The sequence below is a fragment of the Rhopalosiphum padi genome, chromosome 2 (genome assembly GCF_020882245.1).
Source record: "Rhopalosiphum padi isolate XX-2018 chromosome 2, ASM2088224v1, whole genome shotgun sequence".
NCBI classification, from domain to species: Eukaryota; Metazoa; Arthropoda; class Insecta; order Hemiptera; family Aphididae; genus Rhopalosiphum; species Rhopalosiphum padi.
This window is the reverse complement of record NC_083598.1, coordinates 37,413,744-37,434,312: the sequence shown is the minus strand read 5'-3', so window position 1 is coordinate 37,434,312 and position 20,569 is coordinate 37,413,744. Positions and strand designations below refer to the sequence as shown.

Here is a 20,569-nt window from a genome sequence, read left to right as displayed (position 1 = left end):
ATTTATTTGTACATCAAACAATTTAGAACATAATAGGTAATACAAAACTAATAAACAACCTATACCTACAACAATTTTACATATTATAGAAACAACATTATTAGGTACTTTTATTTGGATCAAACTGTATTAGCAATTGTGAATTTTTACTACTATACCTATAATAGTTTTTATCCAGATTTGATTTAGACCATCAGTTTATATGACCACGGACAAATTGTATTCTTATTATAGAACATCTTATTTGTTTTTATATTTTTAATATCTGAAATAAAAGTTTTGCATTTCATTAATTATTTAAAAACAGATGAGCAATATATTTTATGATTTATTAAAATGATATCATTTTATGTAATTATATAAGCATGAACAATGAACATTTTTAAAATAATTTAGTGTTGTCTCATTTTTATATGTAAAGCATGTGATATTTATTGATTTTTCAATTATAATCTAAGTATCTACCTATACCGACTGAAATGTATGAATAACTTATTTTAAAAAAACTAACCAAACTTTCTTTTGAAAATTTTCTTTTCTCTATGAATGTAATTTTTGACATCATACAACTGTAGAATGATAAATATCAAAAAAATATTATATCTACGTATGAGTTCGTTTTCAGCGTTGAGTTTGATAGGAATGTGTGTTTAACGGTTATACATGGATAAACGATGACTGTAGCACAGACCAAGTGAATAATTTTATGATTATATTTTTAATCTTAATAAAAGCGTTTCCGTCCAAATATTGTACTAAACTTTTCTTGTAAACGTTGACGTCTTACCAACTGCGCTGGAGTATTAATATTTATGATCGATGAAATCTTGAGACTGAACTGTGCTAGAAAATTATTATCTATAATCGATAAGGTATAAAATACACTGAGATGGAGCGATAAAAATATACCTACAATAATAATACATCACATTAAGTGAAAAGTGTCGTCGAAATTAATTAGATATTATTCATTGACTAGGGGAGTACAAAGGTAAGACGATTGAATAAAGAATTATTATTTTTTTTTTTTTGATGTTGTTATTATTGTTGTTATTGTTGTTGTTGTTGTTGTTGTTACTATAGATTTAACACGTAGCATCGTCCCAAACAGCGCTAAAGTGCATAACTATTTTTTTATTATAGTTTTATTTACAAAGCAAAATACTATGTAGTATAATGTAACTATGCCACTACTATAATATAACACTGAATAATATACCTATTCAGTATTCATTTAATCAGCAGTTTTACTACTTACTGGTATGGTAACCATGGTAGCCTATATATGCTAGTAACATAACAGATTATATTATAATCCCTCGGTACTTATAGATACCAAATATTATAATATGTTGCATATATAGTCCAAAGATTTATTTTGCATTCGCTCGATTCGGTATAATATGGCCTTGGATAGGCAGGGATGTCAAATGACAGCCCTATACTCGAATAGAGAGAGAGTAATAACATTATATGCCTAGCAGGCAAATCAAATCACGCCGTCAAATACCATATCGTTCTATTATATATTGACAAATAAATAATATAATAAAACATAGGCAGCTGCAAATCAAAAGCATGCCGCCAAACAATAATATTTATTGTGTTACATTAAAATATTAAAAATATACTAAATTAACAAAATCTATATATTAAAACAAAATAAAAAAAAAAACAATACTATGAAAGGAATCGTATCAACACTTAGATCGCTTAAAAAAGTACCCGACAGCAATATTGGCACTCGCGTCATACCCATCAGGGTAACTAGGCGTATGCGAATAAACCAATAAAGTGTCGATAATGTGGTTCACGTATTAATTCAATTGTACAGTACAACTCGGCTACATTTAATGATTATATTATATCAATAAAAACTACGGTCTTACAAAGCTGCAGGAGCAGTAGCTCGGGTAAGTCTTAAACACTTTTTTAAACAATTATTTACATCTCGTATTCTATTCATTATACACATAATATTATAGAACAATATAAAAAAAATTAAAAAAAAAAAAAAAACATAGTACAGTACAAGTGGATTTAGTTGTTTTGAGCGTTGGTGCAGATACGAATTTGTATATTATATGCATAAATTATATACGACACACTCATCGTCTTATAATTTACGATGATATCGTTTTCACCGAACGCAGTTTCGCGGTTTTCGGAAAACGTGCGACATCATACGATATTGGCAGGTAGTATAATATTATCTGATGAAAATCAAAGACGCAGACGCGCGCCCGAAACGGTCACACCGAGACGACGGACGGGACTCGCAGCCGTCCGGCCTCGGGAAGCTCGTCGTCGTGCCGCCGCGCCCGCGTGTACCCCAGTCCCGGCACGTTGCGCAGCGCCGACACGAAACCGGCCCGGTATCGGGTGTTCATGCAGAAGTAGATCAACGGGTTGTAACACGTGTGCGATATGGCTAGCCAGTGGAACGCGAACCACACGTACGGCTGGTTGCTCCACGCACGCAGCGACATCCCGTACGCCCTCAGCACCTGCGACATTGTGCGGAGCACGGGGTACCATAATGATAATACGTATAATAGTGTGGTTGCCTGCCGGGAGTTTACGAATCGCTTCCCGTCCTTGTTTAATTTGCTTTTCAATTTAAATCTGAATCTAACAATAATATTGTACAATGAGAACGTCGTATACGTTTAAAAAAAATAATACAGATAGGTGTGGGTGGGTACACGTCCCCTCCGCGAGTGCGGCAGTGAGCGGCTTTACGAGGAAGTGATGGTGTGGTGACTGGGTACTATTGAGAACGAGAGAAGAAAACACAACCATGGGCTAAAAATTTGTTTTGAACACGTTCGTGGCGGGATTCGATCTCTCGCGAGGAAAAGATGCCAAACAACCACACCACATCCAAAAGGAAATAACGTAAATAAAAAAACAACTAAGTGTATACACACTATAGTTTCCCGCCGAGTGGTTTATATTATTCAAGAGCATAAATGGTGCAGGTAAAGAAATTCCACCCGAGTTAATTGTCAAGTTAATTCAACGTTAAGAACGCTATTTAAGCTATAAGTCAATAAACTAATAATTTACAAAAAAATTTCCGGTCCCGTGTTGATTTTTTTTTTATCATTACTCTAATAAATATATATTTTATGTTAACTCGTACATTAATGTACAAGAGATATAAATTTATTAAATTAAATAAACAATGACAAATCTCCACGAACAATCTTAAGCAGTATATTTTATTTTAGATGTTTTGTTTAAATCACTTTAACCATTTATTTCCAACGGAAGGCTAGTACTAGACCTTTTTATTTGCGATAAGATTTTAGGATTTATCAAGAACCAAATAATTTTAATAGTCGGGAGGCAATTCGTAAAAAAATGATTGACCTTTGAGACCATAGTTTAGATATGTAATTAATACGGTGGGTATGGTACTATGATAATTAATATACCAAAAACGTTTACGGTAAAATATCGATCTAACTTTTTTAAACAATCTATTATGATTTATGATGGCTAAAATATAGTCATCGCCAATTGACGAAGTTAATTCGGCGACGAAAATCGCTCGAAAGTATGTATATTAATTATATTTTAACTAAACGCAAATAGTGCATAGTTGAATAGAGAAAATCTATCAAGAAATCAAATAAGCACTTTTATATGTTTATACAGTGTAGGATATAATATAAAAATTTTAAATAGTTAAAAAAAATACAAATACTGTTGTTCAACACTATACGTAAAAAAAATATCCTCCAAATTTTAATCTATTATATCTTAAATATGTTAAAACTTTACATTGATAGTGATAATTTTTCAATTAATTTAAAATTACTTAGTAGATGGTGTTGTCATAATATATTACATCATTTACATGATTTACTGGAGAAAAATTATTTACTTGTCTATATTAATTAATAGTTTTATTTATTTACATTTGACTTTAATTTATTTAAAACATTTGCTTAATTAAATATTTTTTTTTTAATTTATACAAGAGTTACATCATTAATTTGTATTTAATAAAATTGATATAAAAATTTATTAGAGCGTATTACATAAAATATTCCTCGGAGGATTGAAATATGAATAAAACACTACCTATTTGAATTAACTTTTACATAATCACATGTTTGTTAGAAATTAAGTTTCAGAATTAATTGTTTTAATTTTAAAGTTTATGTATGTATAAGTTGTTAAAATGATTTGAGAGCTTGTAAACTTATTGTTTTCAATGAAAGTAATAAAATAATAAGCACTTACCAAAAGGATATCATATGGCAGCCAACAAACGATGAATGCTATTACCACTGTTGCCATCATTTTTATCATCTACAAAAATCGAAAACAAAATGTTGACATATTCGTATTTTTCGATCGTAATATTTGTAAAGTTTTACTTTTCTTATTGACTTGGCCATTTTAATATCTCTGGAGTTTTGTGCCTCGCCGGGAGGTAGTTTACCCCACACGACAATCCCAATATGAATATTAGTAAACAATAAGACAGCAAATGGGATACAGCATTGCAGTACAAATAATGTTGCATTAAAGAATCGCCGAAAATATTCACTCGACCACTTGTCAGTGCAAAAGTAAATGTCAAACTTCTAACAAGTAATAAAACCAACTATAGTAAGGTAAATATTGTCGAAATGTATTAGGTACATAAAAATATAAAATTGGCACTTGTATGCTATCATAACATAATATTAAAGACATGTATTTGAGTTAAAGCTTATGTAAAAACTTGTGTAAAAAATAAACATAAGACATTTTTTTTAAATGTAATTTTAAATAATTATTTCAAAGTTATATTCGTACACAAATAATGTAAGTAGAAAAAGAATATTTTTTTAATTTAATATCGAAAATTATTAATTACTTTTCAGAATTCGCAATATGAATTGGTTTTCTAACAGTCATCATCTCTTAAGACCTTTACGTCATTTATTTTCGATTGAACTGTAAATTTCATAACAGTAAAACGGTTAAATTTACAATTTCAAGAAGAACAATAGTGGCTTGGAATTAAAGTTTTGTACTTGTGCGGTATTGAATATTAACATATTTATATAGTTACAATCATTATAACCTAAGTTTTGTTATAAATAATAAATTATCAAAATACACATTACTTTTAATTTATTAAGTTTATATTCATTACTTTATAGCTACTTAAAACTTATTCAGTGTTTTTAGCTTTAAGTATATTTTTGTTTTTATTTACAGTATAATTTAATTTTTTTAATATTCGTATTTTTGTTGATTTTGATTTCATTATATCAACTATATTTTTTATATTGTACGTTAGAAACCAATTAACAGCATTAAAACATAAAATCAAAACAATTGAGTTCTTATTGTGTTAAAAATGTTTAAAAAAAATTACAGGTATCCTTGAAGATCGAAATATTAAATATTTTTTTCATTATTAATTTGAACAAATTAAAATTGATATTATAGAATAATTGCAATCATATTTGTCTTCTAGAAAAAAGAAAATGTATTGAATAAACAAAAAATAGTTTAAAATATAAATTACCTGATCCAACGAAGTAGCAAGTAAAAAAGGAAGCGATGTAATGACAGACATTGTCCAAACTAATGCTATTATGTACTTAGCCTGGTGTTTTCTAGTTCTTTGTTTCAGTGGCCACATAATCGCTATATACCTGTTGACGCTGATGGCTACCAACGTATATGCACTGACCTGTACGAAACACGATAGTATAATTCATTATGTTCATTATGTTCATTATGTTCATTCAAAATCTTAAAGTATGATTATGATAATAATTTACTAAATTTTAATATACCAATATGCATTATAACATTTTATATTGGTCTATTATTGTATTTCTGTATTTAAACGTTTTCAATATTTTCGTAAACAATCCAATTATTTATATTTTTATTTGTTTACTTGGTTTTGAAAACAACATTTTACACTTACGCAATTGCTTATATATTACAATTATATTATAAAACTATAATTTCAGCGTATTAAAAATGTTGACAATAGCGTACAAATAGAAAAAATAAAATTATTAATATTAAGTGCTAAAAAAAAAAAACAATTCAAACGTTGGTATTCTATTACAGATATTAAATACATGCATTTTAAAATATTTCCCAACACAGTTATGTGCCTATTTTGCTAATACAATTCGCACAAAATTAATATGACAAGAATACACAGTTAGAAATCTCTAGTTGATGCTACACGTGTTAGTTTTACACATTTATAATAATATGACAATTTCGAGCTGAAGGAGACATGGTATAGATTTCATATTAAAATATTAACTTATAGCTGATATAATTAATATTTGTTGCTATAATTAAACTAAGCTCATAATAATTAAATAATCACAGTACTGTTTATGTCCTAACAAATAAAATTATATCAAAATAAACTATAGTGTTCTTCAAACTACTAATATACAACTTAATTTATAAAAACCAAATAAAAATATGAAATAACATATTATTATTTTTTTTACAAAATTACACAATTTTTTCTACTACTTATTAAAATCACCTACTTTTATGTTATATTATTGATATAGTTAATGGATATTTAACTATTATATGTTTATATCATTAAACATTGTATAGTTTGAATGATTCTGTATTTCTTCATAAAAAAAATATAAATATATCCCTGATTAAACGCTTGAAAATATGATACCTATATTTACCTATCCCCATCGCAAATGTGACTTACCATCACGGCAACGATTTTTCCGAAGGTAAAGGTTTGGCACAAATAGTTTTCGAGCGGCCAATACTGCAATAGGAAAGAAGCGACGAACGGAAACGGAACGCAAAACAGTGTCATGACCAGATCACCGATGGCCATATTCACGATAAACATGTTGGTAGCCGATTGCATTTGCGTTGAGGACAAGACTACATAGCATACCAGACCGTTGCCGACCAACGATACGATGAACACAGCAGTATACATGAGGTAGACGACCGTCTGGAACCCGATCAAAATCTATAAAATAACACAAAAACCTATTTAAATTTATTTAATATCGATCAATTTAACCATTTTTAAACATAGTTTAACCAATACTAGTATTTATAATCAATGGTTTAACCCTTTCATGATTACCTACATTATATTTTCGCTAAGTGCATCTAGAGCAGTGTTTCTTAAAATGTGCTCTACAGGACTCCAGGGTTCCGTGAAACTCAAGTGCTATTTTTCAAAATATTCAAAAAAAAATACTTTGAAAAAATCTAACTAAAGATCAGAAGTGGCGTTGGGGCAAAGTCATGTTAAGAATGCACATTTATGAAATATTATATTTTTAATTTTGCCGTTTATCGCCATGCTTTTGTGTACCCTCCTTTTTTTTTAAATTTTTTCACCGCATTAAAAAATATAAATTGGTGTTCCGTAATCTCAAAAAGTTTAAGTAAATATAATCAGCTATGTGTTCAATGTAATGACGGAAATATCTGTCCTTATTTTGTTTCTATCAAAATTGGCCAACAGATAGAAGCACATATTTGGTTATAACCAAGTTCATTGGTAAAACAACTCCGACTAGTATGAACACTAAAATTTGAATAAAATCAATGAGTATAAATTACGTAAATATCTATACATGGGTTGAATCTTAATGTTGAATCTTCCGTTTGTATATATATATACCGTTCGGACAGAAAGTTCAAAAAAGTTTTTTTAAACCATCCTTAGTAAACAAACTATCGTACAAAATATATAGAAGGATATAAATTAGGTTGGTACTCAAACTTCTAGTTACAATAATAACCCAAAACAATTAATTAACTTTATCTGTTTGAGAAATTATGTTTTAAGTAAGTATACTTACGAAATAGTATTATAGTAATAACAATTAAAATTTAATTATTTTAATAGAAACTTTATGTCACCATGATAGATGTAGCATAAATCGAATAATGTTTTAATAATATAATACTGTGAAACACCAGTTGTATAAGTTGTATAACATAACTTTTCCTAGAAAACAATGAACCAAATAGTGGTAGACCCTCACTAATTGTTTATGTTCCAATACTCAACACTACTCATCTAAATTTTTAATGCTTATAAATAATAACTATAAGAGACAGATTTGAATGCGAAATGCATTCGTTTTTGGGAAGTCCCGTTTAATGCTTTTCAAATACAAAATCTGTTCCATACAACAGTTTTGACGTTTTTAAAGCATTTATTGATGCATTTAGATAATTTTGTTAATTTTTAGAATATATTTAAATATATGAATTTTTAGATAAAACCTGATTGGTAATTCAAAATGCAAACTCAAAAAAAATGATCTGACAATTTATATATTTAGTGATCGTTATATTTATGATTATATCATTGTTCAATTCAATACTCACAATTTGACAATTAAAAACTTAATTATACATTTTGGTATAATTAGATTGAATAATTCAGCCTTGATGAATACCTTCGTGATGTTTTACGCAAGTCAACGTTATAAAAACTATCGATGGCGCATTCTTTAAAATGGTCATATTGTTTTGGTTTTTTTTTTAAAATAAAATAAAATTTATACAATAATAAAAAAAAATGTATAAATGATTTGGGATATTATTTAAAAACATTATTGTTGTTAAAATTCATTTTTAAAGCATTTAAATCCAAGCCCTAATAATAAAAATAATTGAAAATACAATATTTCACACGTAACTACAGCATTGTATTTTAATTTAATTTATATTGAACAGCATCTATAATTGTATAACAATAATAATATTATCAATGGTAGTTTTCTACAAAAATCTCATCTGCCACCAACAAATTGCTAATATAATAAATTGTTGTTGCTATAAACTCAATAATACATACACTTATATCATATTTACTTATGCCTTAAATCAAAATAAATTAGAATATCATGAATTTGTATGCATATTTCTCACTGTACGATATGCTTCACATACTATTTCTAAATTTAATTTCAATTTGTATTACTATAATAATATTTTGTATATTTACACTGCAAATTATTTAAATTTAATTGAAATTGAACTTAATATTAAATTGTAATACATAAAACCTTTCAGTGAAAAAAATATATAATATTTTATGATTACTTACCATTCTGAAAATACTATCGTCGTAGAGAAACAACAAACTCACATGTACAATGATACACTCGAACGGCAGACACCGATCAAATTTATTGCGGCTACAAACGGAATGATTTTGTATTAATTATTATGTAATATTTGCGCTAGCGGATCAGTGAATAGTGTGTGTGAACGGATAACGAGAGAGAAAACTATTATTTAAATTTCCACTAATTATTATTAATGATAACAATGTAGCACGTTATTTATTTTGTTATTTATTACTTTATCATAATCTCTTGAAACTTATTGATTGCCCGTAACCGTATAGACTAGTGACATCAATCTCATTCATGTCTACGATATTATACATTATATTCTACTACATAGTCATGACCAATGTGTATTATTTATGCCAAACCGAACGATATCGTACGTTGTCATTCCAAACTCATATTTTATGTTATTATTCTAGATCGAATAAGGCCTTTTTCCGATTGTTCACATTCCGATACAGCGGCAAGACATAGTAGCATTTTTGTATGCAATGTAAGTAATTTTTCTTTTATTTATTGACACGCGGAATTCATTAAAACTATTATTCGTTCACTATTTGCTTTAAAAATTTCCAACTATCCTGTAAGTATTATTTACAATATTAACAGTACATGGTTTTAATAAGTACTATCATACCATTTATTTATTTTTTAAATTTAATAAACATAATCGTATAGTAGCATAGTCTTTCTCTAAATATCCCCACTTTTTACCACTATTATCAATGAGTACAATTTTTTTTTTTTTTAATAGATAGGTCAAATATGCGAATAATAAAAAAAATTAATTTCACAATATAATTATCGCTTATTAAATAAATTAATTTATTCCTATTTTAATGTGCACCAATTATAAAAAAAAGTTAAGATAAAATACTTGAATTAATTACAATAAACCTACGATTTATTTTTATTTGAATCCTTAACACTATTTTGTTAACTACAAATAAAAACAATTATTATAATTGCTGTATTTAATATTATAATAATTATTGTTATTATGTTGGAACCATTACGTATTTGACAACAATGTAATTTCGTCGATAAAACCGGAAATATGTATAGATTATTTTATAACAATTATACATAACGCCGAGTTGATGATTAATTATCAACTGACCTTCTTATTTCTCGAAAATGAACAATAATTGAATAATTAATAAATATATCTGCGTACTGTAAACTGTTTACAATTTAAGATTAACATATTACTCAAGGTGGTTATATTTTTGGTGCCCCTAGAAGTTCTATCATTACAGATGATGGAGACACGTCCAAATAGCTAACCATCATCAGTTTAATAATTATATTCGTGTAATAATTGTTACCAAACACCAGTTATAGATTATACCTATACCTAACCATTACTTATTACTGACTAGAACCTTCATATGATTTCGCAAAATCGTTTATTTTAAAATTTCGTAATTTTGAAATAAAATGTACCAGTTCAAAAATGTTTGTCAACACATTTTAGAGTATAATAATTGAAAAAATCTTCAACTTTATGCGTGGGTTATGGTAAACAATTGGATGTAGTTGGTAATTTGGATAGTTAAAATTATAACATTTTCAGAATAAATTATAAATATAATAGATTATCAAAAAGCTTGTAAATTTACAAGATTTTTTTATAAATAATAGATAAATAATTTTACTACATCAATTATAATAAAAATATTTAAAATACATAATTTATTTATTTATTTATAATCTCTTATAAGATTTCCGGGCGTCTGGGCCTCACTAAGAAGGCTCGTATAGTATAGAGACCTATAATCCATAACAACTATTTTTATAAAAGTTTTAAATTTAAGTTTTGATAAAATTATAAAACTATTTGATTTTAATAATTATTATTTTAGAATGTAATACAAGATTCCTTATACGGGTTTTTTTAGGAATTTAAAAAAAAAATAGTTTAGATTAAAGTCAGAAGAAAAATGTATAAGCGTTTGAAACTAAAATTTTAACATTTAATATTTAAACGTATATAATAATGACTTCTCCGCAATAGATTTTTATTATTTTGTTGTAATTTAGAAAATATTAATCGTACATTTTTGAAAATTTCAATTATACTAAAATTACAAATAAATTACTTATGCCTTCAGATATATTAAGTCCATTCCTAGTATTTATTGATCATTTAAAAAAATTAATATAAATAAAAAAAAATTTTATTTAAAGTTGTCCATCTTTAATATTATCTAAATTCTAAAGCATTTTGTTTACAAAAATTTATTTCCAAGTGACGTGAAAAATAACTCTAATGTATATTGAGTTCCAGCTCATTGTTATACTACATTTTTCCATTCGTCAACGCGCCATACAAATATGCAATGCGCAACTATTATAAAACTATTTTCTTAAAATGATAGCTCGTTTTTAAACGAAGAATATTCGGTTACCAAGGTTAATAGCGAAGTACATACCTAAAGCGTTTTCCATTATCCGTCGGATTTCTTTTTCCGGTTTTAACACCTTTGTTAAAAGCCTTTGGTAAATACACCGGTTTATCCGTCCATACTTGGTCCACAAAATCATTGACGTTCTACAATGTGTTATCCAAATAATACATTAAGCGGTCCTCTTTGCGATATTTATGAATATGATTTAAATAATTGCATCTCTGAACAATCAAATCTTCCATATGGATAATCACACAGCACTTTTTTCGCTTAATAAATACAAAATCTAAATTTTTAATAATATTATCCAAAGTAGTACAATTAATATGTGGAAACGTAGGATTTTTGTTAACCTTAACAAGTATTCTGTTAATTGTCGTTAGTTCATTGTAGTGACCAAATCGAATACACTTTTTGCCGTAATCTATTCGATCAAACCTACAGTTTTGCGCGAAATCGGTGGACTATTTAGTTTTTTGTTCGAAAAAGTATGAGTGTCTATCTCTATGCATCCATACATAGAAATGGTAGAGATGATGGTTGTACGACCTATACCCGTGATTTCAAATATTTCAGATATCATTAGTCTAATAGTCTATATTTCATTTCTGGATATTTTCCTTAAATGTAGTCCTTGTATAATATTATGTTGACAATAATCTCTCTTTGATCACGACTTACAAACTGAAAATGTTTAATAGATATCAGGTATGCATTTATTTATAAACCAACATTGTCAAACAATAAAAATAAAATAGCCAAAAAATCGGACGAATATTAAGCAAGAATTAATTTTCTTTTGGTTTTTGAAAACCTGTCAATAACTTTAGTGTTATCAACATTAATATCATAGTGAATCTGTTTTTGACATAATTCATCTCAAGTCTCGTGTTTTGAGTATTCATAATATGGAACGTTCACATATTGTACATATTGCATAATATTATAAATAAAAACAATAGTAAAACTCAATTATATAATTTTTATTATTTTTTTAATAATAATAATAATATATATTTTGTCTATAAAATAAACAATATAATATTTGACTATTTGACACCCCCCCCCCCCCGAAAACCAAAGCTTGTGTTAAGTTCAAAAACAGTTAGTTAGAATAAAAAGAAAGAAAAAAAAATATACATGTATATTATAATACTTAAAAAGAATTGGATTTAAAAATTAAAGATAAGCAGTTCGTTTTATAAAAACAAGGAATCTTAAGTTTTTAAACATAATATGAATAAAGATATAAAAATAATATAATAGATAATATTATATAATATAGATTAAACGTTAAAATTATTAGGATCTAAAGTATACAAATATTTAATTAACATAGATTTTGTTTTATATATTTTAGTTATATCAATATTTAATTTTCTACATAAATCAATTCCTACAATAAGAGTATTAAATTTACCAAAATGTTTATATACTTTTATACAATTTAAATTACTTAACATTTTTAATCTAATATTATAGGAATGATGTGGTTTAAACATATTTACATCTGTTTTAAGTAAGTTTAGCGTGTAAAAAAACATTCTTAAAGTAAAATGCATTTATATTCAATACTTAAAATTAATCATACAAGTTTACAGTATGATATAACCTTGGTTTGTGTAAAATTATCTTAATTAAACTATTAATAGTAATCTGTAGATTCTGGAGATGTGTATTGTTCCACCCCAAATCTCTATACCGTAACTAGATATAGATTGTGGAAGAGAAAAGTATACTGTTCTTAATAACAAAGACTAAGTATTTGTTTTAAATTTTTAAAAACATAAAATAGTTTTCGAATTAATACAGTTATATGTTGTATGTGATAGGACCATTTAAATTAAATTTAGCAATACAGTTAATTGTACCGCAATATAATAAAACAATTTTTTCCTCGTTACTCAAAATTGTTTTTAGGGGGTTGAACCCCAACCCTCCTGTATACGTGCCTGACTGATTGCCCCGTATTTCTCCACCCATATTACTATAACGAATTAAAACAGTTTGTTTATATTATTAATTATTAGATAATATTATATTTTGCTAGGGGAACAATATACTCTTAAACCAAAATGAATGTTTACTTTAATATAAATATAAATACATAATTTGTTTGTATTTAATTGAGAGTTTTTAAATTAAAATAATATAAATTATCGTTTTACATATCAATATTTTGTAGCATGAAGAAGCAAGTGATATAAAATAAATAATAATTTATTTTCACCATAAAAATTATTGAAACCAAGAAGAATCTCAGACATTAAAAATTACCTAAATTTTAATTAAAACTATTAGAATTTTTAGTCATCTAAGACGATTGTAATTCACTATAGATTATTGTAAATTATAAATAATTATTATACAATGCCCTACTCAATGACAAGGTGCACTTGAAATCTAATATTGTCCGCTTTTTTCACTTGATAAAAATTGTTATGCTTGATAGGCTGACTGTTTGAACATTTAATACAAGGCTCATCATAAATTTTACTTAAGTAATTTAAAAATATCGAAAATAAATAAGTACAATGTTTGTTGAAGACGTTTGAAATTAAAATAATGTCATAAGGTAAGGTAATCTATAATTTTGGACTGATCACAGGTGAATTTTGTCATTCAAGTATAGAATGTCACTCTAAAAATAGCTCAAAAAAAAAATGTTTCCAAGCAAGATATAAGAGACGCACATTCTAAATATTTAATATTAATAATATACTTCGCGCAAACATTAAATGTTACACGGCGTATAGTGTATGCAAAATAGGTACATTACGGTAGCGTTTTATGTTGTCGATAAATTATACGTATACATTTTAGGCTTTAGCTCATTACAATTCCGTTTACCGAAAGAATTTGGGTATCTAGCACAAAACCAAAACTTGTTAGACTTATTTGTAATTAAGTTAAATACATCCAAGTGTGCATGGTTTTAAAACAAAATTTTAATTAACCAAGGAATTTGTTATGATTTATTATAATATAGTGGTTGTCGAAGTCGAGTGTCCTACCTCATTGAGTTGGTACAATACAACTGTAATAGATGCGTTAAATTAGAATTCAATAATAAATAATTAAGTGCTATGAAAAACAATTCTGAGAATAGGCCGTCGTACAGTCTATACTTATAGGATAGTTTATTATACATACAGTCATATTGCTGCTAATAACATTTTATGTAGGTATATACTGTTATTTGATTACAAAAAAAAATTGAATTAATAAATTAGAGCTAACAGTGTTTCAGTGTTCATAATTCGTTATTTTCTATCTTACTACCTATAGGTACTTATTACTTTTTGTCAACAGTCTTTTAATTACAGACTTGGTAGATAAGTAACCCTTGTACTACAAAGTGCAGACATACTACTATGCTTGTGTGTGTTATATAATATGCTTTGTATCTACAGACATCTAATGAAATTGTATTTTTATATTATGTTGATCTCCAAGGATGTGCTAAGACCAAAGCTCGGAATTCAAGAACCTTAGACTTGGGTTCGACCGCTGTTTGCTTTTCTGTTATCTGCTTATTTGATGAAATTTTATTATTAATTCTCAGACCCATCGTAAAGTATTATTTTAGAAACAAAATTTAAAATAGTTAAAATACGAAAATATTTATTATTGGAATTTATACAACGAAAAAATGAGACAAAAGTATTTAGTATTACACAATAAAAATACGATTAAAAGTATGTTTCTCATAAAATATTTAGAATACATTTTTCAAGTTATAATATATTTTAAAAGTAAAATATCAAAAAAATAATTCATAACAAATATTCGAATACTACTGGTTGAAAAGTAAAAAAAATAATAATAACACAGATAGGAAAATTATGATTTTCTTCAATATTACGCGTCTTGTGGGATATGAGTGACAAGGGAGTTTACTAGAATATTCAAAAATATTTTATGCACAGAAAAATAAAATTTAACTCAATATTTTCCAAAATTCAAAAAATATGACTTTACTTGATATTTTTCCCAAATCCGAATTATTAATTTAAAATTGATTAGTGTAAATATGTATGCTTTTGCTAACTCTGTCACGTACTCACGACTTAATATGTACTACCTCGGGGTCCCATGCGGCCCTATATATATCTTAGCCACAGTTTTTGGAAAGAATCTCTAATAGTCAAACGAAGCAAGTCATCGTGTTCTCATGGTACGTACGAAGATCACATTTCTCGTCGGATGCTATATTTCCATTTTCCACGCTCGAAGCACAATAAATTATTGAATTATGTATGAACCTATACATGTAGCTATGTTATCGTGTTAATTTTATTGAGCCGTTATTCACGTTTATAATAATGAATTATTACATTATTCTATATATTTTTTAATAAACAATCACGGACCAATGAGTACCTTTATTGTTGTCGATCAATGAATATTAGTTTACCTATAACTCTACAGCGTATATACTATTTAGTGATGGACTATCTCTGACTCCTTCCACAAATATTATATTATACTTTATTTTAAATCTGTGTTGTAGTTATGTTATTTATATTGTATGGAATATCATGACTCATTAACGCATAGCAATGTCAATAGATATATTATAACATTAATGCTAGAAATATTATACTCATTAGGTAAATTTAAAGTATAAAAATAAACCTTTAAATTTTAATTAGTTTTCTGAGATCAGTTAAATTATATTTAATCAAAAAAAAAAAATCTTTAAAAAGACGGACAAGTGAGTATCGCTCTACTGTACGGTAGATGTCAAGTGGGTAATGGATGTGTAAAATTTGAATATAATGATATATTATTGTACACGAAAAACGATTCTGGGCGGAGACAGTTTATCAGCCTGTATCACTAAGTACCTACCTACATTTTCATGATATATTTTTTTTAAATTGCTATTACCTAATGTAATTTATCTTACTATAAGTAATACTAATGATTGAATTAATTTTTGAAAGCGTATTGAATTTTAAAATATAATTTTGTCCCCACGAATAATATTTTTGAACTATAACAAAATAATATATATTGTAATTCATAGTTTAAATATTAAAATTTTTTTTCGATTAATTATCAAAAAAAACCACATAATTATAAAATCAAAACATTCATCGTTCTGCACAGAACGTAAATATAAAATTTTCAGATTACTATAAATAACACAAAAACCATAATAATAATAATAATAATAATTGCAATAATAACAACAATAATTGTCATTTTTTTTTTTTTTTATCAAGATTATTTAAAATATGTTCAATAAATAATTCTGTGCAACAATATTATCACTTAATTTTTAATTAGTTAATTAAAATTATTAGAAAATAATAAACAAAAAATAATATTTCCTAACGAATGAACAATTTTTTTTTTCATCAAATTTAATAATTTATATTATAACTCATAGTTAGAATTTGAGTAATAACAAAATAACTGGAGATTATTTTATTATTTTTTAAGAATAAATAATAAGAGGAAGTGCTGTCGAAACATCTACAAAGTATGAGCAAAGAATGATATTTTCTTTTTCATCACTCTGCAATTATATAAAAATAAAAAAATACTTGGCCCTAATACTTTTCCAGATTTATAACATAATTTAAATCAGTCTCATCGCGATTAAGAACTCTTCAACTATTTTTCAATATCATTAAAATAAATGTGTTCTGTCAAATAGGATAAAACATCAATAAATCAATACCTACTTGACTACTTAATATAATTTTCGGTAACTGCAGCTTTATATTTGAAATTATTTCTGTGATTCGTTTTTCAATGTTTTGATACCTTAAAGCTTAAGAAATAAATTAAACCACTATTAATACTCGGCAATCATTAATGGAGGGATTAGGCTGAATTGAATCTTAAAGTTTCGGGATTTATTGGAAATCCTACTCTATATTTTACCAAAATCCATTTCATATACTATCTCTATACTATCCATTCAAATAGAGAAGCGACCAGTTTTTGTCGTTGGCCACGGGTCACTCACAAACCTGTTTTCCCTAATAAATCAACCACCAGAAGTATAAACACTAATATACAAATAATAACTACAATAATACACCGGGAATAGGTACCTTATTCTAATAATATTATGAAATACATATACATAATATCAAGTATATCAAAGATTACCACCTGTTATAAGTACCTATACAATTTCAATGAATCAATGAGCAATATACGTAATAATTAGAATAATTAGAATTTTATAACAATTGACATAAATAATAATAATAAAAAATAATTATAAAAAAATACTCATGATGGCATATGTATATAGTATATTATAAATAATAATTATTATTTATTCACTATTTTTTTTCTAATCATTGTCAACATAGTTTAAATATATTTACTATACTTACTATTTAGTATACCTACTTAACCTATGTCGTCAGTGGGTAATGAACATATAGAGTTCGAGCACCTACTCGATTTATTTCCCCTCGTTCGGTTTTCACTCTTGCCACTCCGTCGTTGCCCGCTTGTAATCGAATAGTTAACTCTTCTAAAGCGCCACTGAAATATACCTCCGATATCGTCCTCCTTGAGAATTACCAATACTCTTTCCTTGAGTTCTATGTTCTATCCTTTTCAAATTTAACCATTTTTGACAGCCTAGTAAGTACTCTCGTGCGCCATTTTAAGTTTAAAGAGCTTCCGATAAGGAAATTACCAGGAGTAAATGCCTTGAAGTCAGTAAGACCGGAAGAAAAAGGAATGATTGCCGATAGGACGTCAATTTAAACATGCCTCAATACGTACTGAACACAAACTACACAATTAGCATTGCGTTTTCTCATATCTTACGTAAATGTCCATTTACTGATTGCATGTCTGCTTCATATTCTTTTAATATCAGCACTTTAGCAGCGGTAGTCATTCATCCCAATTAACTCCATTTTGCATAATTATTTTAGCCGTTTTAACTATTGGACCAATTAATCCGAGAGGATCGAATATCGTCGCGAATATTCGCGATGCTTGATAGTAGGTATATTTCGTTTTGTTATTGGCACTATTTACGTAAATTGTTGCAACAGGTCATACGTGTCATTATGCGGATTCCAAAATAGTCCGAGCAATTTTATAGGACTGTTATCCAGATTTAATACTCTCAGTGGGTCTTTATCGACGTTAGCAATGTCAAATTATACCTGCGGTTTATTTGATACCCATTTCCTTAATTGCAGTCCCGCTCTATCTAATATCGTTATTAAAATGTCGCGCAATTTAATTACTTCCGCTAATGTTCTAATGAACTCGCGTGACTAAATAAATAAATCGTCCATATAAAAATCGGAGGCTATTCGCTTGCTACTGAATATTGTGTTTCATATTCATCAGACAGTTGTTTTAAACAACCCGTTTGCTGTATGGTTTCGTACCGTCAACATTTTAACCGATAGTCTTGAATCTTGATTGTTATCGTCGGGTTTGAATCGCCATAATATTTTTTTGTAAGTTTTTAACGTTTTGAATACCCATATTTGTCTGTATATTTGTTTTATGTCAGCTAACAGACGACAGTACATATTTATGTGTTCTGAATCTGGACAAAATGCAAATCAAATCATTTTGAATGGCAGGTTCTTTCAGTAACACACTAACAAGTCATTTAAACTTAAGCCCGAATCAGTTTCACACGTCGCGTCGAATACGACATGTATTTTTGTCGTAAGGCTGTAAATTTTAATCTCGACATTCAGGAAAACAACGTGATGCGGCATGAAATACAATTGCGTGCCCACATTACCCGACGTAATTTCCATGTGTCCCAGTTGTAAATATTCATTTATGAATCTTTATAATTTTCATACAATTTATTGTCTCTGTGCAAACGATTCTCCAACGCGAAAAATCGTTATTAAGTGATTGTCCAGGAGTCGCCTACATGCTCTATATTGTTCACCTTTTTTAACTCTCTTCTTTAACACCTCTCTTGATGCTATCCATCAAATGTTTAATACACCTTGTTTTCCCCGATCATAATGGTTTATTGTACTGACCTCAAGATTCCAAAACTTTGTCAACTGGTTTTATAATGTATCGAAGTTTTCATTTTTCGTTATTTACGCGTAATACGAGCTTTCGTTGTTTTTTGGTCGTAGATCGGTCCGGCTACGACCCATCATAAATCGGTTTCCTGAAATACTGAGCCATTTTCATACGGTTTATAGGTACTTACCAGACCAAAACATTTCAAAAAAAACGTTCCGTCAAAATATTAATTTTACTGGTTCTTTGTACGACGGCAAGCTCGATAAAACCCCGGTATGTCCGAGTTTGCTAATTTCATTATTATTATTATTATTATTATTTTGTAAGTAGATTTAGCGTTATTTTTGGTAACATTAAAAATTCAAGCGATTGGTTAAACGTCGTCGATCACAATATTGTACTACTTTTTAACGGAAAATAATGAGCGATTCCACTAAATAGTGGACAATATTTTTGTTACTATAAGTGGTCGGTATCTTTATATTTAATTTTAATTTAAATTAATTTCCAACCAAACAGTAAAATTAAACTTTTCAACAATATATTTCTTATGAGTTTATGTTTATTAAAAAATGTACAATACTTCAAACACGAAAAGGATTTTAGAAAAATATGTACATTGATATATTACAATAATACATGTTTTTTACAATTTTAGCATTCTCAACAGGCGAAACTAGCAACGAACTTTAACGGCGGAAGATGCCAACTCTACAATACCTATCTTGTTCCGCGAACCAGCGATATTGATAAAACAAAAATAACAGCACTACCGTGACAGCATTAAATTATGCAATCTGATACGTCTTGAGTCATGACAAATAAATCCATAGTTAAATATATTTTTAATTTTGCTCTAACTGTACCATATATATTATATACCATACTACAGGTACCTACCATCAAGATCAATATCAATGTTATACCTTTACAATGTTTTTTTTGTCTATATACTTTGTCACAATATGTAATTATAACATAGTTTCATTAATTTTTAACATTCCTGTTATAACTTCTCCAAATAATAAT

The 20,569-nt window shown here is 27.5% G+C and overlaps 1 protein-coding gene and 1 long non-coding RNA gene across 3 annotated transcripts; one reads left to right on the top strand and one right to left on the bottom strand.

Annotated features, from left to right (window-relative positions):
- Positions 1 to 1,507: 1,507 nt before the first annotated feature.
- On the bottom strand, positions 1,508 to 9,439 carry LOC132923011 (RYamide receptor-like). Of its 2 annotated transcripts, none has more exons than XM_060986790.1 (6): positions 9,104 to 9,439; positions 6,722 to 7,017; positions 5,537 to 5,704; positions 4,392 to 4,601; positions 4,255 to 4,323; positions 1,508 to 2,507 (listed from the first exon to the last, which is right to left on the bottom strand). In XM_060986790.1, exons 2-6 carry the CDS (start codon positions 6,962 to 6,964, stop codon positions 2,253 to 2,255), a joined length of 945 nt encoding a protein of 314 aa, XP_060842773.1. In that variant the 5' UTR covers positions 6,965 to 7,017; positions 9,104 to 9,439; the 3' UTR covers positions 1,508 to 2,252. The 2 variants fall into 2 exon arrangements, with proteins under 2 accessions (XP_060842773.1, XP_060842772.1); XM_060986789.1 differs by having other exon boundaries at positions 6,722 to 6,997.
- LOC132923012 (uncharacterized) lies at positions 9,410 to 20,538 on the top strand. Its single transcript, XR_009661082.1, has 2 exons — positions 9,410 to 9,624; positions 20,199 to 20,538. It is a non-coding gene; the product is annotated as an uncharacterized LOC132923012 (long non-coding RNA).
- Positions 20,539 to 20,569: the final 31 nt, after the last annotated feature.

Bases quoted from the DNA above. Each gene is read 5' to 3' on its own strand.
- LOC132923011 (XM_060986789.1), bottom strand. The intron at 4,324-4,391 runs GTAAAACTTTAC...CGATTTTTGTAG, and splicing joins TGGCCAAGTCAATAAGAAAA to ATGATAAAAATGATGGCAAC. The intron at 2,508-4,254 runs GTAAGTGCTTAT...ACAATGTCGCAG, and splicing joins TGCCATATGATATCCTTTTG to GTGCTGAGGGCGTACGGGAT.